The 25,084-nt window shown below is 36.5% G+C and overlaps 1 protein-coding gene across 1 annotated transcript in view; it reads left to right on the forward strand.

Moving 5' to 3' along the window:
- LOC128548136 (uncharacterized) overlaps window positions 1-25,084 on the forward strand; it is a 77,649-nt gene that overhangs the window by 41,054 nt on the left and 11,511 nt on the right. Inside the window, exons 6-8 of the mRNA XM_053522538.1 lie at window positions 4,848-4,966; window positions 12,291-12,371; window positions 22,774-22,955. Of these exons, the coding sequence (XP_053378513.1) occupies window positions 4,848-4,966; window positions 12,291-12,371; window positions 22,774-22,955 (382 nt within the window). The remainder of the gene's footprint in view (window positions 1-4,847; window positions 4,967-12,290; window positions 12,372-22,773; window positions 22,956-25,084) is intronic.

The following is a 25,084-nucleotide window of genomic DNA, read 5'->3' on the forward strand; positions in this document are numbered from 1 at the left end:
AAAATGTATCTTTATCATCATCACCTGCAATAATAATAAATAAAATAAACTAGAGGTCTCTTATAGAGACCTAAGTTCATTTTACTGTCAAATCACCGAATACTGGAGCGCGCTGTCTTATGGACAGCTCTTGTTAAGGTTATTAAATTGTGGTATCGTTGGGCGGGCTGGGGGCGGGTGGGCGGTCGAGCGTCAAACTTAGTGTCCGCACAATAACTTTAGTTTGGAACAAGCCATAGACACCAAACTTGGCTTGTATGTAGATGGTAAGGAGACAAAGGTTGGATTGCAATTTGGGTCCAGGTCAAGGTCGCTGTTGCTAAAAATATAAAAAATGGTTTCCGCTCAGTAAATTTAGTTTGCATTGACGTATTGAAATTAAACTTGGCCTATAGAAAGCTAATAGAAAAACCAAGGTTGGGGTTGTATATGGTGTAATTGGGGTCAATTTCAAGGTCAAAATAACTTATTTAATTTTCACTCTTAGAAAATTCCACGGTGGCGCAGTGGTCTAGAGCATTGGGCCAAAAGCTACTTTTTGGTCAGTGGAACGGAAGGGCTTCGGTTCAAATCACAGTGAGATCCAAAAAATATTTTTTTCTCTTTTTTTTTGTGATAAAAAAGGTCATTTTAATGCCATTTGGTCAAGGTCAAGGTCACAGTTACTGAAATAGATTTTTTCTCTAAAAAAAGATTTTTTCTCAATGTGATCATCAAAAAGGTGGTTTCTGCTTGATAGTTTTAGTTTGGACTTACTTACTGCCACCAAAATTTATGTACGGCAAGCTTATTGGACAAAATGAGCTTTGAATGATATTTGGGGTCACTGTTACTAAAAATAGAAAAATGGCTTCCACGCAACATCTTTAGTTTGGGCACACTTATTGTCTGTAAACTTGGTGTGTACATCACTTTTATCAAACACAAAGGTTGGGAATGCATTAGGGTCACTTGGATCAGGGTCAAGGTCAATGTAACTAAAAGTATAAGAAATGATGTCATATTTGAAAAAAAAAATTGTGCTGTGGAATGGAAGGGTGTCGGCTCAAATCTTACCGAGATCCAAATTTTCTGTCTTTTTTTTTTTTTGGTGATGAAAAGGTCATTTGGTAACTAAAAATTGAAAATATGGTCATAATTATAATAAAAAATAGATGTTTTTTTCAATTTGATCATCAAAAATTTATAAACTTAAATATAAGAAATGGCGTTGGATTGTATTTTGGGTCACTGTTACTAAAACTGAAAAATGGTTTATGCTCAATATCTTTAGTTTGGGTGCACCTATTGTCAGCAAACTTTGTGTTTAGGTAGCTTTTATCAAAGAATCATAAATTACATAAGGCAGTGACACATCTAGTTTTCTTATGTATACCTGTGCTTTTGAATGGCATGATTGGATGCAGTCAAATATGTATAATAGAACATGACCATTTTGAACCTGTTGGCGTGATGCAAAGTTTGAAAACCTGGTTTTCGTGGAATTTCCACGTTTCTTGTTTTGTTTCACTTTAGGTAGCTTGGGTCAAGGTCATTGTTACTGAATAAAGAAAACTGGTTTTGATCAATAATTAAGAATGAGTAACTTTCAAGAAGACTGAAATTAAATGCCTTTAAGTGCTTTTTGTAGGCAGAGAATGCTTCTTGAACGTTGAAACTTTTACCTCGTTTATCAGGGGAATTATCAATTCACTGAATTTGCTTGATAACTTATTAGAAAGTACTTGCTGTTTTGATTACTTCCTGTTCTGACTCTGACCATGTGATTCATGAACAGTATCATTGATAGTGCTTTACATTATCTCAATTTGGATAGCAGCTTTATTGAAAGCTTCATGGAACTTTATTTGATGTATATGCCTGTCAATAGAATCATTTTAACATGAACATTGGTATTGGTAGTGGCTATTGTGAATGTATTCAACGTATACTTTGTTCTGCAGAATAATTTCTAATATTCTCCATATCTAATCCCGTTAAACCACTTGATTTCATTTGATTATTAGCTCACATGAACTTTATATATTATTACGGCTATATCTTGAGCTGTAGATATTGATGGATGTTCCGGCATCATAAATCAACATTTTTACATCTTTTCCTCTGAAACTACTGGTCAAAATAACATCAAACATGGTTAGAAGCATTCAGGCACAAACCTAAGTCAGTTTTGATCAAATGGTTAAGCTTGGCCCCTTTTAGGTGCCACTATGGGTAAAATATAAAAATCTTTAAGCAATTTCTCATGAACCGCTTGACGGATCTTCATCAGAATTGGTCTGTAGCATTAGTACAAGGTTCTCTCCCAAATTTGTTCAAATGGGAGCACTTGGTTCCTTTTAGGGACCGCTTGAGTTGAAAATAGAAATACCTTTAGATGAACTGTTAAATGGAGCTTCATCAAACTTGTCTGTAGCATTAGAATAAGGTCCTCTCCCAGATTTTTCAAATGAAAGTTCTTTGTCCCTTGTAAGGGCTGCTAGAGTTGAAAATAGAAATACCTATAAATGGCTTCTTCGTATGAACTATGTGATGGATCTTCATCAGAGTTGATCTGTAGCATCATTGTAAGGTCCTCTCCAAAAGTAATTCAAATGGGGAAACACAGCCCCTTTTAGGGGCAGCTAGAGCTAAAATTAGAATTGCCTTGAAACAGTTTTAAAGATCTCATGAACCTCTTCATGGATCTGCATCAAAGTTGGTCTTTATCATCGTTATTATAATAATGTTCTCTCAGTTTTATGCAAATTGGCGCAGTTAGGCCGCCACTAAAGTTAAAAATAAAAATACATTTAAACAATTTTACACATGCACTGTTTGATGGATCTTGATTTAACTTGATCCATAGTATGCCGGTAACGTTTTCTCTCAGATTTGTCCAAATAGGGGCATTGGAAGTGTTTTATGATTTTATACTAAACACAGATGTCACTTTTCATGATTCGGTATGCATGCATTTATTCAGTAACAAATAGTCAAGATCAGGTGAATGACTTAGGCACCTCGCGGTTGAAAGTACTGTTACAAATAAACTTATTTGCCGTTTAATTAAATCATAGCAAAGGATTTTCAGTGATTACTTTATACTGTGTTATCATTACTTAGCCTTTTGCCATTCCTTGCCTTCTTTCCTTAAATGCAACGTTCATGTTAATCTGAGTGCAGTTAACATAGTACTGGCTATGACAATAAATTAAATTATTGCTTATTTATGTTTCGCAAGTATCATTGATTAGAATCACTTACAAAGAAGTTCACAAATAAGGCTTTTGACACTTACTATATATGGAGTTCATTTTACATCACATTTTTGCAAAGCTTAGCCAGTAGACATTTCACATGTTTGCGAATTAAATTATTTCAATTTTCCAGTCAGTGCATTTTGAACATTTATTAAATTACCAAGTATTAGTGTCGCATTTATAGCAAAGGTATTTGGGGGCCTCTGTGGCTGAGTGGATAAGGTCACTGACTTCGAATCACTTGCCCCTCACCAATGTGGGTTCGAGCTTCACTCAGGGCATTGAATTCTTCATGTGAGGAAGCCATCCAGCAGGCTTACAAAGATCTGTGGTTATACCCATGTACCCGCCTGTGATGAAATAATGAACGGTGGGGCAGCTAGGGTCTTCCTCCTCCGTCAAAGCTGGAAAGTTGCCATATGACCTTTAATTGTGTTGTTGGGATGTTAACCAACCGCCCCACTCTCCCCATCCCCGAAATTAAAGAAAAGGTATTATTTTACCTCTTGTTTGTCTCGCTAGCTTTTAGTGGAAGCGAGACTATGTGCTTTGAATTCCGGCGGCGACGGCATCAACAATTGGGAATAACCCAAAAACCGTTACATACATATATTTCTTTCAAACATTTAGGATGATTGAGAAACGAATTTTACACCGCCATGGTGAGTCCTGGCGCTCTAGTGAAATTGACCTTGAAGAAATTAGCATTTTTACCTCAGCTATTCGAAGAATAAGTAGAGCTTTCCTACTCACCTCGGCGTCTGCGTCGGCATCACACCTTGGTAAAGTTTTTCGTACCAGTCAATATTTTGACTAAACCTTTTGAGATAAAGCTTTGTAACGTTTAACACTTGTGTACCATCATCTTGTCCAGTGCTAGGCAAGAGTACATAACTCCATCAAGGATTTTGGCTGAAATAAAAGTCATCATATACCCCTTGTCACAATGTAAACAAATTGGACAAATCATAAAAACCTTCAGGGCCTAAGATTTAAGCCAATGTCCAGACAGACCAAACAAATTAGGATGCTACTGAGTAGTGTTTTACATTGTGACAAGGGATATTTGATGACTTTTAATTAACCACAAGGCTTAATTTACTTGCTTTGAGTATACATATGAATTTCTCAATATGGGCATTGTAAAATATATGATACAATAAATCTAATCTATTTGCTAATAGTCTTCAGAGATTTAAATTAAGGTTTGTTTATTAAATCATGGTAAAAATATAGAGTGTAAACAACAATATCTGAAAAACCAATGTTCAAAATTTACAGCATAATACATTATATTATTCTGAAAAATTGAAGTTACTTTACACATGTGTCGTTTTATAGCATCCTTACCAAGGTACATTAAAAACATACTGAATTGTAAAGTTTCTATAAATTGCATTCTGCCGTTCCTTAGAGCTATTTTAAAGAACTGGTATACAGTCTTCAATAACACATTTTGTGTTTCAAATGTCAGCCTCATTTTGTTGTCAGCTTGTTAATGAACAGGAGAAATATAGAATTAATGACCACTTGAGTAGTGAATATCTGAAATTAACTAATCTGAAATTGATTGAATCATTTTAAGGTATCACATCTTTGTTGTAGGATAATATGAAAGGTGATAGGAACAAAGAAAATACTGTGGAGAGACTTCGTGACTTGATAGATAAGCTTCCCATCTCAAACAGAAAAGCTTGTGAGATTCTGATTTGCCATCTTCAAAGGTATATTTTCCCTTGGATATATGATTTGTTCACAGATGTCTTCTGTTGACAGTATTAGGTCAGAAATGATTTGTTAGCTTAGCACACAATACATTTGTGTTGATTGCGAAAGTATTTGCCATCAATGCAGGTGTCCATGGCCAAATATTTGCTTAATCATCTTTCACTTTGAAACTTGTGGTAAGAATTATACCAGACTGGTCTATAGCATCCTGGCCCTCTCTCAATTTTATTAGCTCAGCTGAACTGAATGTTCAGGATGAGCTATTAGTATAGGGTTGATGGTCCGGCTTCCGCTGTGCGTCGTCCACATTTTTGCTTAAACACCTCCTACTCTGAAACTACTGGTCAGAATAATACCAAATTTGGTCTGTAGCATCCTGGTGAGGTTCTCTCTCAAGTTTGTTCAAATGGATGCATTTGGTCCCTTTTAGGGGACGCTTGAGCTGAAAATAGAAAAAAATCTTTGAACGACTTCTTCTCATGAACTGCTTGATGGATCTTCATCAAACTTGGTCTGAAACATCATTACATGTATAAGGTACTCTTTCAAATTTTAGGGGCCGCTAGAGCTAAAAATAGAAAAACCTTTAAACGTTTTCTTCTCATGAACCACTTGATGGGTCTTCATCAAACTTTGTCTGTAGCATTATTAAATAGCCCTCTCCCAATTATGTTCAAATGGGGGAACTTAGCCCCTTTAAGGGGCTGCTAGAGCTAAACATAGAAAACCCTTGAAACGACTTTTTCTCATGAACCCCTTGATGGATCTTCATCAAACTTTGTCTGTATCATTGTTATACGGTCCTCCCCTAAATTTGTTCAACTTGGTGCAGTTGACCCTTTATGGGGCCGCTAGAGCTAAAAATAGAAAAACCTTTAAACGACTTCTTCTCACGAACCGATTGATTGATATTCATCAAACTTGGTCTTTAGCATCATTATAAGGTCCTCTCCAAAATTTTTACAGATGGGGGCATTTAGTCCCTTTTAGGGGCTGTTAGGGCTAAAAATAGAAATACCTTTTAAAGACTTTTTCTCATGAACCGCTTGATGGATCTTCATCAATATTGGTCTAAAGCAGCAAATTTTTCTTCAAATGGGGGCGCTTGTCTCCTTTATGGTGCGGCTAGAGCTAAAAATAGAAATACGTTTAAACAACTTCTTATCATGAACTGCTTGATGGATCTTCATCAAACTTGGTATGTCGCATAATTATATGGTCCTCTCCCATGTTTGTTCAAATGGGGGCACTCGGCCCCTTTCAGGGGCCACTAGAGCTAAAAATAGAAATATTTTTAAAGTCTTCTTAAATTTAAATTCTTTTTAAGATTTTTTTAATTCTTTTTTAAATTTAATACTTTGTCACAAGTAAGACATAATTAGGTCAAAGTCGGTCTCAGGTGAACGACTTATGCCCACTTGGGCCTCTTGTTCACGTAGGGACATTTAGTCCCTGTTCGGGCTGCTACAGCTAAAAACAGTAAAAACAACTTCTCATGAGCAGCTTGATAGATCTTCATTAACCGTACCCGCTTAGCTCGGTAGGAAGAGCGTTGGTCTACGGATCGCGGGGTCGCGAGCTCGATCCCTTGGCGGGGCGTATGCTTTCCGGGACATTGTGTCAGAAATCATTCTTCCTCCACCTCTGATAATTCATGTGGGGAAGTTGGCAGTTACTTGCGGAAAACAGGTTCGTACTAGCACAGAATCCAGAAACACTGATTAGGTTAACTGCCTGGTTTGACTGAAATACTGTTGAAAAACGGCGTTAAATCCTCTCCAAAATTTATTCAAATGGGGAACACTTTGCCCCATTAGGGGCCACTAAAGCTAATAATAGAAATACCTTTAAATTACTTGAGCCAAATTTGTAAAAATGGGGCTGTTGGTCCCTTCTGAGGTCACTAGAGTTAAAATAAAAAAGTTTTTTCAATGACCTCTTCTCATGAACCATATAATGGATCTTCAGGAAACTTTGTTTGTAGCATCATTAAAAGGTCCTCTCTCAAATTATTTCAAATTCGGGTACCTGGCCCCTCTCGGGTAGCTAGAGTAAAAAATAGAAATATGTTTGAACAACTTCTTGATGGATCTTCATCAAATATGATATGTAGCATTATTGTATGAACCTCTCTTAAGTTTTTTCAAATGACTGCTTGGTTTCTTTTAGGGACACCAAAGCTTAAAATAGAAAATCCTTTCAACAACATCTTTTCACATACCACTAGATGGATCTTCACCACATCTGAACTGTAGCATCCTTGTAAGATTGTCTCTCAGATTTATGCAAATAATTCCGCTTTACTGATTGGTCGCCAGAGCTAAGAATTGATAAAACCTGTAAACAACTTCTTCTCATAAACTGCTTGATGAACCTTCACCAAGCTTGGTCTGTAGCATTCATACATTGACCTTGCTCATGCTTTTTCAAATGCTTCTCGTAACCCTTTTAGGGACCACTAGAGATAAAAATAGAAAGCACTTTAAACAACTTGTAAAGCATCCTTCCATGAACCTTTCTCAGTTTTATTCAGTTTTTATGTGCTCGATATAAGCTTTTGTGATCACTTACCGTCTGTCTGGTGTCTGTCTGTCTATCTGTCAACACTTTTCTTCAAACGACATCTTGTCTGAAACCATGTGGTGGAAATTGATTAAACTTAGCCTGAATGTTCCTTTGGTGGTCTTATCCAAAATCATTTAAACATTTCCGCTTAGATGCATGTAAGGCCTGCAAGAGCTAAAAATAGAAAGATCTTCAAAGGACATCTCCTTCTGAGCCACTAATATTTTCACATAAATGGTAAAAGAACATGGCGACCAGAGGATTTGGTCACTTTTCCCTATACAGTAAAACTTGGTTATAAGGAACTTGTCGGGACCACAAAAAACTGTTGGCTATATCAGAGGTAAGCTTTATCCATAATAGCAAACATAAATCACTATAAATGAACTATATAGTTAACACCTAAGTATAAATATTTGACAAATATTAATTATGTATACTTTTATGGACAACTATGTTCATTTTGAAAGAAACTACAAGGACTTAATTTCCAACTTTGTAGCTCAATAAAGGTTTGTATTGCATACCAACACGTAAAATAACGCCTCTGGTAAGTATTCCAAATATAGATGAATTGACTATGGTATAAGTCAGTAGTCAGACGAATTTATAAATTAGCATACTTAAGTGTGTTACCAGTGGCAGTGAATCAAGTTCATTATAATCCAAGTTTGTTGTATCCATGTTCTACAAAATATGTAGGGAGAAATTGGGCCAGAAAATAGAGCTCCTTATAACCGAAATCCTGTTATAAATACGTTTTGCTGTGTGTAGACAGTGGAAACTTTAAAAAACTTATATAAAACTACTGGCCAGATTTTAAAACAATTTTAGACAAATGGTCCTAGTGTGATCTTCTACAAAAAATGTTCAGATTAAATCATCAGAAAAGGAGGCCACCAGAGGGCCACCCTATAAGTATATAGTGCAAACGATGAAAATCTTCTTGTATGAAACTACTGGCCCAATTTTAAAATAATTTCAAGCAAATGATTCTTTGGGTCATTTATGAAGGTTGTACGTATTATTCGAAAACCATGGTCACCAGGTTGGTTGGATTTAACGTCGCACCGACACATGATAGGTCATATGGCGACTTTCTAGCTTTTAAATGGTGGAGGAAGACCCAGGTGCCCCTCCGAGCATTATTTCATCACGAGCGGGCACCTGGCTAGAACCAGCGACCTTCCGTAAGCCAGCTGGATGGCTTCCTCACATGAAGAATTCAATGCCCCGAGTGAGGCTCGAACACACATCGATGATTGGCAAGTGATTTGAAGTCAGCAACCTTAACCACTCGGCCACGGGGGCCTTCCACCCCCATGGTCACCAGGGGCGTGGTCACTTTTTCCTATATGAGTTTAGTGGAAACTTTAAAAAAAACTTCTTGTATGAAACTACTTGCCCGATTTAAAAATAATTTCACACAAATGGTCATTGTGTTACCCTCTACCTAGCTTGTTCAAATTATTTTGATTTGTCAAAATACATGGCTGCCGTGGGGCATGGTCAATTTTCCCTATATGAATATCATGGAAACTTTTAAAATCTTCTTGTCAGAAACAATAGGCCCAATTTTAAACTTATTTTGCAAGAATATTTCTTGGGTTATCCTTTACAAAGATTGTACAAATTATTCTGTATTGTCAAAAAGCATGGCTGGCAGGGGATATGGTTAGTTTTACCTGTATTCATATAGTGGAAACTGTTTGATATTGTCTATTAGTATCCTGTCTCATTATTCCCCCAAATTCTTGCCCCATATGCCCCCTCTTCCCAACACACACACGCATATACATTACCTGCCCATATCTGCTTAGTAAAATTTAGGCGAAAGTTATAAGATCTTTTTGTCGTAAGACCCTGTCACTACAAAATAATTCCACAAACATTTTGCTTGCATAACCATTTGACAAGACTGTTCAAGCAAGCAGCGTTACTCAGATGAGCAATTAAGGACCATCATGAATCTCTTATTCATGAATAGTGGCTTTTTTTGCAACTCGACTCTAAGTGTGGTAGTGGGATCTGTCTGAATGTTTAAGATAATAATAGTGTCTATTTTAAGGCAATAATACATTTTCTTGCTAGCTTGAGTAATAATACAAAGTATGGATAGCTGTTCTACTCGACCCGGCGTCGGCGTTCTTCCGCGTTAAGGTTTTGATTCACTTTCACTTTATCTTAGTTATTACTTAATGGATTTGATTCAAACTACAATAGCTATTTTTCATCATCACTCACATTATATGACACAATGGCCATAACTCTTGCACCAATACTTCATGAATTATCACCCCGATTTACTTAGAATTTTAGGTTAAAGTTTTGATGCACTTTCACTCTGTTTCAGTTATTACTAAATGGATTTGATTCAGAATTAATATAGTTGTCCCACATCATTACCCACATCATTTGACACAAGGGACATAACTCTGGCACCAATATGTTATGAATTATCCCCTTTTTTACTTTGAATTTAAGTGTAAAGTTTTGATGCACTTTGACTCTATTATTACCAAATGGATTAGATTCAAACTTAAAATAGTTGTTCCACGTCATCACGCACATCATATGACACAAGAGCAAGAACTATTGTACTAATATTTCATGAATTATGCCCTCTTTTGCACAGAATTTCCCTTTAATTTTGGTGCTCTTTCATCATGTCTTTGTAGTTACTAGATCGAATTGATTCAAACTTAAAAATGGTTGTTCCACATCATCACCCACACCATATGACCTAAGATCCACATTGCTAGCACCACTATATTATGAGTTAGTCCCTTTTTTTACTTAGAATTTCAGGTTCAAGTAGTGATGCACTTTTGCTCTATCTCAGTTATAACTAAATAGATCTTATTCAAACTTCAAAGTAGTTAGTCCACATAATACAGTGCATAACTGTTGCAGAAAAGTTGCATATATTATGTCCCTTTTATACTCATTTAGTATTTTTATACACTTTATCTTTATCTCTTTTATTACTTGATACATTTGACACAGACTTAAGCTATTGTCCAATATTTTCATCCACATTGGAGTCATAAAAACACTCCAAGTGACAGCTCCAGCTTTCTAAGATGTGCTCAGTTTCACTATCCAGCATTGAAATAGTCAAGTGCACTGTCTCCTCTGACAGCTGTAGTTCAAAAGTTGGGCAAAGTCTATGTTTTGTTTTGAAAGAATTTCTTTTTTTGAAATTTGGCACATTTTTTACATAGAAGGGTGCTTTTATTCTAACCAAGATACCAGTATGCTGAAAGTTCAGTACAATAAAAAGTAATGTCAGAATTGATCTTTTTGTGTGTGTCAACAATGGCTGAAATGTACAAAGTAATTTACTATGCCATCATAATTGTTATTTGACAATAAATTCAAAACTTAAAAGATATTTTAAAAATTAAAAAAAAAAATATTACCACTCTTAAGTTGTTTAGAAGGATATAAAATATTCTTTAAAAAATGGTGGTTTCTTTAAGTTAAGGTAATATGCGCCACCTAACGATTTTCAACGGACTGTTATGAAATTTTGCCAAATTAAAGTTGACGATATTTCCGACTGACTATTATTTTTTCCAGTTCTCGGTTATTCTTCATTTTGCAGCTTGTAAGTCTTCAAACATGACCACTAACGTCAGTTTTTCAGCAGAGCGCAAAATGACACACTTGACAGCTTTTTTGAATAGCGTTTTTATATACAACAAAACTGCGACAAAAAAAGTCTTTATTTTTACTTTATTTTTACTTGGGGTAGGGGAAGCGCCACGGTAAATAGAGCGAAATCTAAAACGGTGACACACATTTTTCTTTAACGGAATCGATAGCGATTGACATTTTGCACGCTTGCTCAAATTTATTCAAAAACTATCTGGCAGTTTCTGAAATATAGGCGTCTTTACGCAAACTTTTGGGTGAAGCTCGACGTCAGTTTTGCGTGTTTTGCGTTCATAAATCGTTTGCCACCGATGTGACGTCAATATATACTTGTATACTTGACAAATTATATATAATTGGAGAGATAATTTTAATACAAACTTGAAAATAATTTTTTTTTGTCGCATTTTTGTTGTTTATAAAAACGCTACTTAAAAACCTGTCAAGTACGTCATTTTGTGCTCTGCTGAAAAAAAAATGACGTTAGTGGTCATGTTTGAAGACTTACAGCTGCAAAATGAAGAATAACCGAGAACTGGAAAAATACCAGTCAATCGGAAATATTGTCAACTTTACTTTGGCAAAATTTCATAACAGTCCGTTGAAAATCGTTAGGTAGGGCTTATTACCTTAAAAAGAAATCTAGAAAAGACTTTGATACGGAAAAGGTGGATGAAATAGTAGATCATAAGAAAAAGCTTGTTAACACTAGATATCACATTTTGTACCAGATCTACATGACACCTGATCAGAATTTTTGTCTAGAGCTATGAAATCTAGGTATTTTTTAACACTGAACCATTTTGTGTCTAGAAAACATTGTTTACACTCCAGACACTTTTTCAAAGTGATCTACATGAAACCAAGTCAGAATGTATGTCTACATGACAAATAGGTTATGTTTAAATTTAGGTCATCTGGGTCAAGACTAGATTACTTGGTTAGATCATAGAAAATTGCAGACTTTTTGTTGCAGTCCAAAACGTAGTCATCATGGTTGGAAAATAAGGTCAAGTAGCAATACAGCACCTTCATGACCCTCTTGTTAAACTGTTAAAACATGTAATTGTACTTCTAATTGTGCCATTTTATTTTCAGGGTTGCTTCTCATGTTGATGAGAATTATATGAACTCAAAAAATCTTGGAGCTGTTTTTGGACCATTGCTTTTAAGACCTCAGTATGTATTGTTTACTTTAAAGTAATGAAATGATTAGAAGTATGTTTCCCTTTATATTTCATATGATAAGAAGTAGCATTTGACTTCACCTGTCATTTTCAATAAGGCTTCCATTGAAATACCATGGATTTAAAGTTTGCTCATTTAAGTCATTACCTGTCAGATGCAGCATATACTTAATTCCTATACCATTACAATTTACCAAGTGAAAAGATCGATGGATTAAATTTTGAAGATAATTGATGTTAAAGTATTTTTGGTGATTTTAGGCATTGGCTAATAATACGGGTCCGTAAGAGAGTTACATACCACTAGACTATCCTATTTAGTTCAGGCTAGTCGTATGTGGTTTTTCAAAAATTGATATTGATACACATTTAATTCATTTAATCATTTATTTAATTATGACTTGTTTATAAACAATACTGGCATCATGTGTAGGTTTTAAGATCTTACACTATTACTAAGAAATATTTTTCTTTCGTAAAGGACGGATTCAAAGTGTGTGACTGTTATTATGCCCCCCTTCGAAGAAGGAGGGGTATATTGTTTTGCAGATGTCAGTTTGTCAGTCGGTCCGTAGACCAATCGGTTTCTGGGTGATAACTTAAGAACGCTTGGGCCAAGGATCATGAAAGTTGATAAGGAGACTGGTCATGACCAGCAAATGATCCCTATTGATTTTGAGATCAGTAGGTCAAAGGTAAAGGTCACAGTCACCTGGAACAGTTAAACGGTTTCTGGATGATAAATCAAGAACTCTTGGGCCTAGGCTCATGAAAGTTGATAGGGAAGCAGATGACCCGTATTGTTTTTGAGGACAGTAAGTCAAAGGTCACGGTCACTGTGACCTGAAACAGTTAAACGGTTTCCGATTGATAACTCAAGAATGCTTGGGACTATGATCATGGAAGTTGATAGGACGGTTGGTCTTGACCAGCAGATGACTCCTATTGATTTTGAGATCAGTAGGTCAAAGGTCCCGGAACAGTTAAACCATTATCGGATGATAACTCAAGGACGCTTGGGCCTAGGATCATGAAAGTTGATAGGGATGTTGATCATGACCAGCAATAAATTCCTTGTGATTTTGAGGTCAGTAGGTCAAAGGTTAAGGTCACAGTGACCTGGAAAAGCTAAACGGTTTCCGGATGATAATTCAAGAACTAGAATCATGAAAGTTGGTAAGTAGGTTAGCCATGACCAGCAAATGATCGCTTTTCATTTTGAAGTCAGTGGGTCAAAAGGGAATGGTCACAGTGACCGGAAACAGTTAAACTATTTCCAAACAATAGTTTGAGAACCCCTGAGCCTATGATCACGAAACTTAAAAAGGAGGTTGCTCATCACCAGCAGATGATTTCTATTGATTTTCAGGTCAGTAGGTCAAAGTTCAAGGTCACAGTGACCAGAGCAGATAAACTGTTTCTGGACGATAACTTGAGAACGCTTGGACCTAGGATCCCGAAACTTAATACGGAGGTTGATCATGACCAGCAGATGACCACATTGATTTTGAGGTCAGTAGGACAAAGTCAAGGTCACAGTGACCCAGAACAGTTAAACCATTTCTAGATGATAACTTGAGAACGCTTATGCCTAGGACCATGAAACTTGATAGAGAGGTTGAACATGACCAGCAGATGACCCATTTTGATTCTGAGGTCAGTAGGTCAAAGGTCAAGGTCACATTTACCCAGAACAGTAGAACATTTTTTGCCAAATAACTAGAGAATGCTTTGGTTTTAAATCACATTTGACACGGAGGTCACTTATGACTGATAAATGACCCATAATTACTGACTTAAGGTCAGTACGTAAACCGTCAAGTGTACAGTGAGCAAATTATTTCTGTTCCTTGTCCAGGTACTGAATGCATCAAGTGGGGCATTTCGTGTTCTAGGACCCGCCCGCTTAGCTCAGTAGGTAGAGCGTTGGTCTACGGATCGCGTGGTCGCGAGTTCGATCCTCGGATGGGGCGTATGTTCTCCGTGACTATTTGATAAACGACATTGTGTCTGAAATCATTAGTCTTCCTCCTCTGATTCATGTGAGGAAGTTGGCAGTTACTTGCGGAGAACAGGTTTGTACTGGTACAGAATCCAGGAACACTGGTTAGGTTAACTGCCCGCCGTTATATGACTGAAGTACTGTTGAAAAACGGCGTTAAACCCAAATCAAACAAACAAACAAATGTTCTAGGAGCTCTTGTTTTTAGCTTGACTATTTGAAGAAACTTTATTAAGTTTTCATACCAGTCTACATTTTGACAAAGTCTTTTGAGATAAAGCTTTGAAACTTTCGACACTTGTTTACCATCACCATGTCCAGTTTTAGGCAAGAGTACATAACTCCATCAAGGATTTTGGCTGAAATATGGCCTCTTTTAACTTACAAATCTTGGTTAAGTTTTTTGTACCAGTTCATATTTTGTATAAAGTGCTTGACATATGACTTTGAAACTTTGATCACCTGTTTATTATAACAGTCTCTATCCGTAGGCAGGAGTACATAATTCTGTCAACTATTTTGGTTGAATTATGGTCCTTTTTTTACTTGGAAATGTGTACAATTTTCGTTCAAGTCCTTTGTTGTCAAAACTATTTGATGTGTGGCTTTGAAACTTTGAAAACTTGTTTATCATTATGATTTCCATCTGTAGGCACGAATATATAACTCTGTCAAGTATTTTGGCTGAATTATGGCCCTCTTTGGACTTTGAAATCGGTTCAGTTTTCGTACAAGTCATTTTTTGTCAAAACTATTTGACATATGCCTTTAAACTTTAAACTCTTGCTTGTGATAATGATTTCCATCTGTAGGCAAGAGTACATAACTCTGGCAACTATTTTGACCGGATTATGGTCCTTTTTGGACTTGAAAATTGGTTCAGTTTTCTTATAAGTACACGTTTTGTCAAAACTATTTGACTTGTGCCTATTAAACTTTGAACACTTGCTTATGATAATGATTTCCATCTGTAGGCAAGAGTACATAACTCTGTCAACTATTTTGGCTGAATTATGGCCCTTTTTGGACTTGGAAATTTGTTCAGTTGTTGTACAGGTCAGCGTTTTGTCAAAACTATTGACATGTGGCTTTGAAACTTTGGACACATGTTTATCGTCATGATTTCCATCTGTAGGTAAAAGTACTCTGTCAACTATTTTGGCTGCATTATGGCCCTTTTTGGACTTAGAAATCATTTAAATATTTCATCCCAGAACATATTTTGCCTAACCCGTTTGTCATATGGCTTTGAAACTTTGATCACTTGTTTACCATCATATCTACATATGTAGGCAAGACTACATAAGTAGGACAAGGACTTTAGCTCAGTTATGGCCTTTTTTATGCCCCCGGCATCTACTGATGCGGGAGGCATATATTGATTGTCCTGTCTGTCCGTTCGTCCGTCTGTCTGTACGAGGTTAACTAAATAGGACTGTTTCATCTAGCATCAGTACCTCTTACTAGAATGACTTGATACTAACGCAGATGTAACCTGTGACCATTCCTCATCTTCAGACATCACCTAACCTCAGTTTGACCTTGGCCTTGACCTCGTTTTTGACTTAGGTTGCTTTGTATGGGCCATCTTTTGGATAACCAAATGGGGCCATTTCGTCTAGCATCAATACCGCTTACAAGAATGAATTAATACTAATACAGATGTAACCTGTGACCATTCCTTATCTTCAAACATCACCTGACCTCAGTTTGACCTTGACCCTGTTTTGGAAAATCTATCGACAAGGATGCCACCAAGGGCATCAAGCGTTTATTGAACGCAGCACCTTGTTTGACATATATATTAGTTAAGTTTCACATACCATTCCATATTTTGTCTAAACCTTTGATATATGGCTTTGAAACTTTGAACACTTGCTTACCATTATAGTCACACATTGCCATGCAGCGCAAGACTAATCCAAATCCACAAATACATGTACATTGTTTGTTTTATCTATTATTTTTCTTTTGTCTGAAAATCTCTGGTAATATTTTGACCCCATACTTCCATCAATTCTTCGAATAGTCGAGCATGCTGTCAACAGACAGCTCTTGTTATATGATTTCATATGCACTGAATAAATGGTATCAAAAGATTCTTTATCTGACCTTTTATTCAGATAATCCACTCAAAGAAGTTTATTAGTCCCTTACTGGTTGAAAACCAGTAAAATCCAGTTTTAGGGTACTATAGTGGTTAGGGTCGCTGACTTCAATTCACTTGCCCCTCAACGATTTGGGTTTGAGCCTCACTCGGGGCGTTAAATTCTTCACGTGAAGAAGCCATCCAGCTGGATTACGAAAAGTCGGTGGTTCTAACCAGGTGCCCGCTCGTGATGAAATAAAGCACGGAGGGGCCCCTGGGATTTTCCTTCACCGTCAAAGCTGGAAAGTTGCCATATGACCTATAATTGTGTCGGTGCGACGTTAAACCCAACTGGAGATCATAGGTCAGCAGGGCTTTTTACTTTCCTGTCCATATCTCTGCCATCCATGAAGGGGTATTAATTTTACTTGTCACAAATATACCCAATAATAAGACCATGTGTTTCCACAACTTTAAGACCGTAGCTCAAAGGTTAAGATCACACTTTGCAGTCAGATGTTAACATGGCATGAATAGGGTGTGTTTTGTGTTCGGTCCAGAGCTCATTCATCCATTTAGGGGTTGCTATATTACTTGGCATAAACGTTCCACATAATCAGACAACATGTCACGTGCAAGATCAAAGGTCAATAGTGGTTTTTCCTGTCCGGTCCATAATTTTGTTATGCAAAACAGGTTTAACATACTGGTCCGCTTCTTCGTCTAGCTTTTTAAGAGACTGTACAGATAAAGAAGTAAGACGAGAAAACATTGAATGTCTACCAGAGTTTGAAAGAATTAAATCGAGGTCAGCAACAGATATATTGACTTAGATTTGCGTTTAACATTACCATTTCGTCTAATTCCATGAGACCTGGATTTACGTTTCCTAATATTTAAAATAGAAAAGATATCGATATCAGGGTTTTTAGAGATATTACCTTCCTGATAAATATTATTCAAACAGATCCGTTTTACACTGTATCATATCTTATTCAAAGTTACACACAACATGTTCTCCGTCCACATATTGACACCCAATCTGACCATGAGAGACATTTTCTTAAAATTTATTTCATGAACAAAGGTATTGACTTCATCGATGTACCTAGTATATTTCGTGATAAACGTGTCATTGATTCTGTGCCTAAATATTTCAGAAACTCCGAAGTTCCTATTATCTGTTATAAATATAAAACACCTGTAAGAAATGTTATTTTCAATTACAATAAAATTGTTTCCGACTTAGATGTTCATACAAATACTCCTTCTTACTGCGAATGTAAGAACTCAAAATTTTGCTATTCAGATGCAGGTCATGTCATCACTGGTAATTTTGATATTATTAAGGACAAGCGTATTCGTAATTTATTCTTCAAAGGACCTAAATATAGAATTTCTTCAACTATTGATTTTAATGCTTGTCGTGGTCAGATTGCAGAATCCATCGAAACCTTCTGTGTTAAATGGTGTCGTCGTGAGAACGCTGATCCCAATGCATTAACGTCTTGGAAACGAAATATTTTTAACATTGTTGATTCTCGAATAAAATTTTATCAAACTAATGAACACCTACTTCCACCAAAACCCAAGTTTACTTTAAGACATTTGAGAAAGGAAATCCAAGAATTTCATTCCAAGTATGTCTTAGTTCCAGCAGACAAGGCGGCCAACAATATTATCATCATTTGACGCCTACATTATATTAATGTTTTACAAAACGAACTAAATAGCACTAAAACTTATACATTGAGTCCTTCTGTTGAAAATAAGTTGGTTACTGATCACATCACTGAAGTTTCTAATTTAAAAGTTCGTATAGACGATCAACAAATTAAACTTCCGACCATGTACTGGATTCCTAAATTGCATAAACAACCATATAAAGCTCGCTTCATCGCTAATTCAAGCTCTTGTACAACTACAAATATTTCAAAACTATTAACATCATGTCTAACTGCTGTGAAAGCCCACGTGGAAAGATACTGCGATAAAGTGTACGAAAACTCTGGTAAACACTTATTTTGGTCGATTAAAAATTCTGGCGAAGTCCTGGATAAGCTGAAAATTAATAATTACAAGGTATCTACAGTCAGTACATACGATTTTTCTACTTTGTATACCACTTTACCACATAACTTAATAAATGACAAATTAACTGCCCTAATTCAAAAGACTTTTGCCAGAGAGAATGCTACATTTATCGCTTGCAATTTTGATAAAGCTTTTTTTACTAGCAATATTATTAAACATTATACAATGTGGACCTGTGACGAAGTTTGTAAAGCCCTTTCCTTTTTATTGAACAACATTTACATCAGGTTTGGGAATGCAGTTTTTAGACAAGTTGTTGGTATTCCCATGGGAACAAATTGTGCACCCCTTGTCGCAGATTTGTTTTTATATCGTTATGAAAGAGACTTTATGTTGAGCCTCTCTCCAGATACGCAGGCAGATATTATAACTGCATTTAATAATACATCACGCTATCTGGATGATATTCTTAATATGGATAATCCGTTTTTTGGTCAATTGATGGGTACTATTTATCCTAGGGAGCTTCAGTTAATTAAAACTAACAATTCGGATACTGATGCTTCATTTTTAGATTTACATCTCTCTATTTATGACAATTTTATACATACCACAATTTATGACAAGAGGGATGATTTTAATTTTAGTATTGTAAATTTTCCTCATTTGGATGGGGATGTACCTCAGGCTACATCTTATGGGGTATATATTTCTCAATTAATTCGGTTTGCCAGAGCGTGTAGTCATGTCAAGCATTTCAATGAACGTAATCAATATATTACAGGTAAACTTCTTCAGCAAGGCTACCGTTATTACAAATTGCGTAAATATTTTGCTAAATTTTATTATCGTAATTCTGATTTAGTTTTAAAATTCAATAGTAATTTAAAGACACTTCTGCGAGAAGGTATTTCTAAACCCGTTTTTTATGGGGATGTGGTTTACAAACTTCGTAAGATCTTGGGTCATGGTAATTTTCCAAATGTATTTGGAAAGATTGTCAAACGTTTTATTAAAAGAGGTTACGACCCAACTGTTTTGAGACATACCGCATGTTTAGTGTTCAACCCGTTTACAGTTGGACACTACGCTTCCCTCTTTGATTGCGTCTGACGGAAGATGGGGAGGGCTCTATGATAAGCAGTTTTTAAATTCTACCAGGACTGAACTGTTTTGGTATTTGTCTTTTGGCCTGTTTCGTCGGGCCCTTAAGGGTGTTTCTCTTGTTGCTCTGTCTTCTGAAAAGGCATTGAGTACATACGTTTTTGGTTCTTAAGGTTTGTTTTTTATATATTTATACACGAGCATTTTTGTGTTTAACATGCCATGCCTTTTTGTTTCCATTACGTATGTAAGAGATTCACCTGGAGGAGATTACTTTTATTTACACTGTCCCATGTCTTTCGAACATGGTGGGGGTAAGAGTGAGGTTAGGTGCACCATAAACCGGTTTAAGCTCCCCAGTGGTGTTTTTGCCACTGACCGTTCCAAGGCGGTGCCCCACTGTGTTCCTTTGTTTGTTCGTTTTGTCCTTGTGTGTTGGCTTTGTGTGCGTGTGTGTTGTTCGTTTTGTCCTTGTGTGTTGGCTTTTAGTGTGTGTGTGTGTGTGTGTGTGTGTGGTGCGCGCGTCTGCGTGCTGGGGGTTTCGTTTTGGGGAGGCTGCGTTTTTGGTGCGTGGCATTCCCTGTTTGATATTTTTCTTTGTTTTTTAAATATCAGTTGGCACAAATAGGTTTCTAAATTAAACATGTCATGTGCAAAACCTGGACCATTACCTGAAAGGTCACACTTGAAGGTCAAATGCCAAATGATCTCTTTCCTGTCCGGTCTGTTACTCAACAATCCTTAAAGGAATTTTAATATTACTTTGCACAAATATACCCCATAAAACGATGATGCTTTCCATAATGAGACAACTGGTCTGATGCAGCCCCTTATCCCCAACTTATAGGTCAAACTGAAACTTCATAGGATGATTGGACATGCAGAGTAGATGACCCCTAATGATTTTAGGGTCACTTGATCAGAGGTCAACGCCAAAGGAGCCAGAACATGGAAAACTGTTTCCAACCAATAACTGGAGAAACACTAGGCCTAAAGTTTTGAAACTTCATAGGATGATTGGATATGCAGAGTAAATGATCCCTTTTGATTTTGGGGTCACTTGATCAAAGGTCAAGGTTACAGTGGCCAGGACATGCCTAGTAGATGACCCCTATTGATCTTGGGGTTATTTTTTCTGAGGTCAAGGTCACATGGACCAGAACATGGAAAACCATTTCCAATCAATAACTGGAGAAACACAAACACTTGACCTAGAAAAAAAGACAAATACCACACATAAACATTTTGCTTGTATTTATTAAGTATAAACATTTAACTGTTCAAGCAAGCAAGTTAACTCAGTTGAGCGATATAGGACCATCATGGCCCTCTTGTTTTTAAAATACCATTTCTCCTAGCATGACCATACCAGAACAATTTCTCCACCCATCAGTTTTTAGCTCACCTGAGCCTAAGGCTCATAGTGAGCTTTTGTGTCCGTCGTGTGTCGTGCGTCGTGTGTCGTCCGTCAACCTCACATTTGCGTACTTAGGTGGCTATAGGAACAATAGGTAACTGTACTTTTTCTTTGACGTCATTCATTCCGTAAGGCTTTTATGTGCCTATTTTTCTCTTACGTGGCTAAAAGAACAATAGAGAGAACAAAAGAGTAGCCACATAAGTATCCATATGTAGGAACGTCCGTCCGTCCGTCGTCCGTCCGTCAACATTTTCTAAAACAATATTCTTCTTGAAAACCACTGGGCAGAATTACACTAATTTTCACAGGAATGATCCTTGGGTGGTCCCCTTTCAAAATTGTTCAAAGAATTGAATTCCATGCAGAACTCTGATTGCCACTGCAACCAAAAGGAAAAACTTTAAAAATCTTCTTGTCCAAAACCGCATGGCGTAGAGCCTTGGTACTGGCATGTGACATCATCTTATGGTCCTCTATCAAGATTGTTCAAATTGTGCCCCAGAGGTGAAAAGAGGCCCCGGCTCGGGGGTTACAAGTTTTACATAGACTTATATAGTAAAAATCTTTAAAAATGCTCTTGTCTAAAACCACAAGACCTAGGCCTTTGATATTTTGTATGTATCATTGCCTTATAGTCCTGTACAAAAATTGTTCAAGTTATGCCACTGGGGTGAAAGAGGCCCTGCCCCGGGGGGTCTCAAGTTCTACATAGACTTATTCAGGAAAAAAACTTTAAAAACTTCCTGCTTGAAAATGCAAGCCTAGGCTTTTGGTATTTAGTATGTTGCCTTTCCTAGTGTTTCTCTACCAAATTATTTCAAATTATGTCCCTAGGGTGAAAAGAGGCCCTGCCCTGGGTGTACAAAGTTTAACATAGACTTATGTAGGGAAAAAAATAAAGATCTTGTCTGAAAGTTCAAGGCCTAAGCCTTTGATATTTGGTATGTAGCATTGCCTGGTGGATCTCTAACAAGTTTGTTCAAATTATGCCCCTGGGGTGAAAAGAGGCCCCGCCCTTGGGGTCACTTGTTTCAATTATGAGTTATATAGGAAAAAGTACTTAAAAATTATCAGATCATATCTCCTAGACTGTTTAATTATAATTTCCTGATGACCCCAAGCGATTAGGGATCGCTTGACTGTGACCTTGACCTACTGACTTACTTTCTTGTTGTTTTTTTTAAGATAAGCCTTGAAATTCGGATGACATGTACAGTTTTGCACACCGATCTTAATCCTGACTTTCAGTTACCATAAATGTGACCTACTGATCTACCTTCTTAATATTATAGCATCAGTTTGCCATTTGAAACATGTGGCTCATATTATTCAAGTGAGCGATCCAGGGTCATCATGACCTTGTTTAAGCGTTGATAATTTTTGCCACCCAAGTTCAGTATCACATATGTACACCCACCCCATGTATCCACCACAACCTCAACTCTTGAAAATACTTTGAATATTTTGTCATTTCAAATCTCTTAAGTTCTTGTATTTGAAATTATGTTTCTTAGGACAGCCCTCGATCTTAAACCCCAGAATACCTCTTCCATTCCTTGTGTATCTTGTGTATCTTATGTCCCTTCTCTTTATACACACATACTTCCTTCATATAATAGTAATAAAAGTAATGTTTATTCTGTATTCTGTATATTTGTCATCATTTCAGAGTAGTGTTTTTGCATTTGATAGCTCTTCTTTATATAATGGAAGGCTAGCATATTTGGTACTAATTTGATTTTCAGGAACAGTCAAGGGTTATCAGCTGTATCAGATTTACAATATGGGTCGCTTATTGTCACACTCCTCATAGATTCTGCAGAAAGTTTATTTGGTTATAAAATGGACTGTGAGATAAAATCTGGAGAAAGCACTGATGAAATGAATTCACAACAGATGAGGAATATTGCCGGAAAAACCTCCATGGGTGAGTGATGCTTTAGTAATGCCCTCGCCCCGATGAAAATGTTGTAGTTTTTTTTCATGTTGGTCTGGCATGGATTTACAATCGATCTTCATAGGATTATTGCACTGGTTAGTAAATGATGCTTATTGTTTTTGGGGTCAAGGTCACAGTAAACATTAGACTGAAAATCACTGGAGGACCTTTAGACGTTTGACGTTCAAGCTTGATAGGATGATTGAATGTGGTCAGAAGATTACATGTATTGTTTATGAAGTCTGTAGATGAAAGGTCATAGTCACATTGATATTGAAATTGAAATTTTATAAATATTCTGTATCAGACGTAATGCAGGCTTAACAGCACAAAAATCTCTTTCCGATGGTATGTCTCCCAGCTTTCTAGCTTCGCTAGTTTCCTAGATTACCCTGAGGTTTTGTGCGATTTGAGAACTTTCTCCAATGCTTTAATAATTTATCAAAACAAAAATTTCAAGAAGGAATTGATGTAGTTATTGCTAACGTATGTTTACTTTGAAACACATATTGCTGTCAATATTTTGACGCTACGTCTTCAAATAACAAAGATTCTAATGAAAATGAAAAAATTGTGTGTTGTACTTAAATATTTCTGATAAAAGAAGATGGTGCCTAACATGAATTTTTCTTTTTATTAGTTTGACACAATATTTTTTGCTATTTACTACGATTCTTATTTCGAAAAAAGTTTGATTTGAAATTCAGAGTCTTCAGTCTAAATGAAATTGAAACAATAGCACTAGATAAGGCATGTCATCTCTTTGTAAGAAATGTCAACTAGGCCCAAAATAAGTTACAAAAGTGCTGGTGGGGGAAGGGGTGGGGCGGAGTTAATATGAACAATCAGTTCTTTAATGTGATAAGTGTCTGTAAATTTTTAGCTCGACTATACGAAGTATAAGGAGAGCTATCCTACTCGCCCCGGCGTCGGCGTCGGCGTCTTTCCGCGTCCCCACCTTGGTTAAAGTTTTGGTGCACTTTCTCTTTTTTCAACTTATCTCTGTAATTACTTGATGGATTTGATTCAAACTTGAAATACTTATTCCTCATCATCATCCACATCATCTAAAATAAGGGCCATAACTCTGGCACCAATATTTCAGGAATTATCCCCCCTTTTCACTTAGATTTTCAGGTTAAAGTTTTGATGCACTTTCACTCTATCTCTGTTATTACTGAATGGATTTGATTCAAACTTAAAATAGTTGTTCAACATCATCACCCACATTATATGTCACAACGTGCAAAACTCTGGCACCATTTTTTCATGATTTATTCCCCCTTTTTTACTTAGAATTTCAGGTTAAAGTTTTGGTGCACTTTCACTCTACCTCTGTTATTACTGAATGGATTTGATTCAAACTTGAAATAGTTGTTCAGCGTCATCACCCACATCATATGACACACGGTGCATAACTCTGGCACAATTTTTCATGAATTATTCCCCTTTTTACTTAGAATTTCAGGTTAGAGTTTTATGCACTTTCACTCTATCTCTGTTATTACTGAATGGATCTGATTCAAACTTAAACAATTGTTCAACATCATTACCCTTATCATATGATAAAAGGTGCATAACACTGGGACCAATTTTTCTTGAATTATTTCCCCTTTTTACTTAGAATTTTTGGTCAAAGTTTTGATGCACTTTCACTCTGTCTCTGTTATTACTGAATGGATTTGATTCAAACTTAAAATAGTTGTTCAACATCATCACCCACACCATATGACGCAAGTTGCATAATTCTGGCATCAATTTGTCGTTAATTATTCCCCCTTTTTACTTAGAATTTTAGGTTAAAGTTTTGATGCACTTCCACTCTGTCTCTGTTATTACTGAATGGATTTGATTCAAACTTAAAATAGTTGTTCAGCATCATCACCCACACTATATGACACAAGCTGCATAACTCTGGCACCAGTATTTAATGAATTATGCCCCTTTTTGCTTAGGATATACTTGTAGTGTTTTGATACATTTTATCTTTACCTCTCTTATTACTTTAAGTTGATATTTTTGACATAGACTCAGGCTATTGCGCAATATCTTCATCCACAATTGGAGTCATTAAACACTCCAGTGACAGGTCGTTTCCTCAAATGTGCCCAGTTTCA

This window comes from Mercenaria mercenaria, chromosome 14 (genome assembly GCF_021730395.1).
Source record: "Mercenaria mercenaria strain notata chromosome 14, MADL_Memer_1, whole genome shotgun sequence".
NCBI classification, from domain to species: domain Eukaryota; kingdom Metazoa; phylum Mollusca; class Bivalvia; order Venerida; family Veneridae; genus Mercenaria; species Mercenaria mercenaria.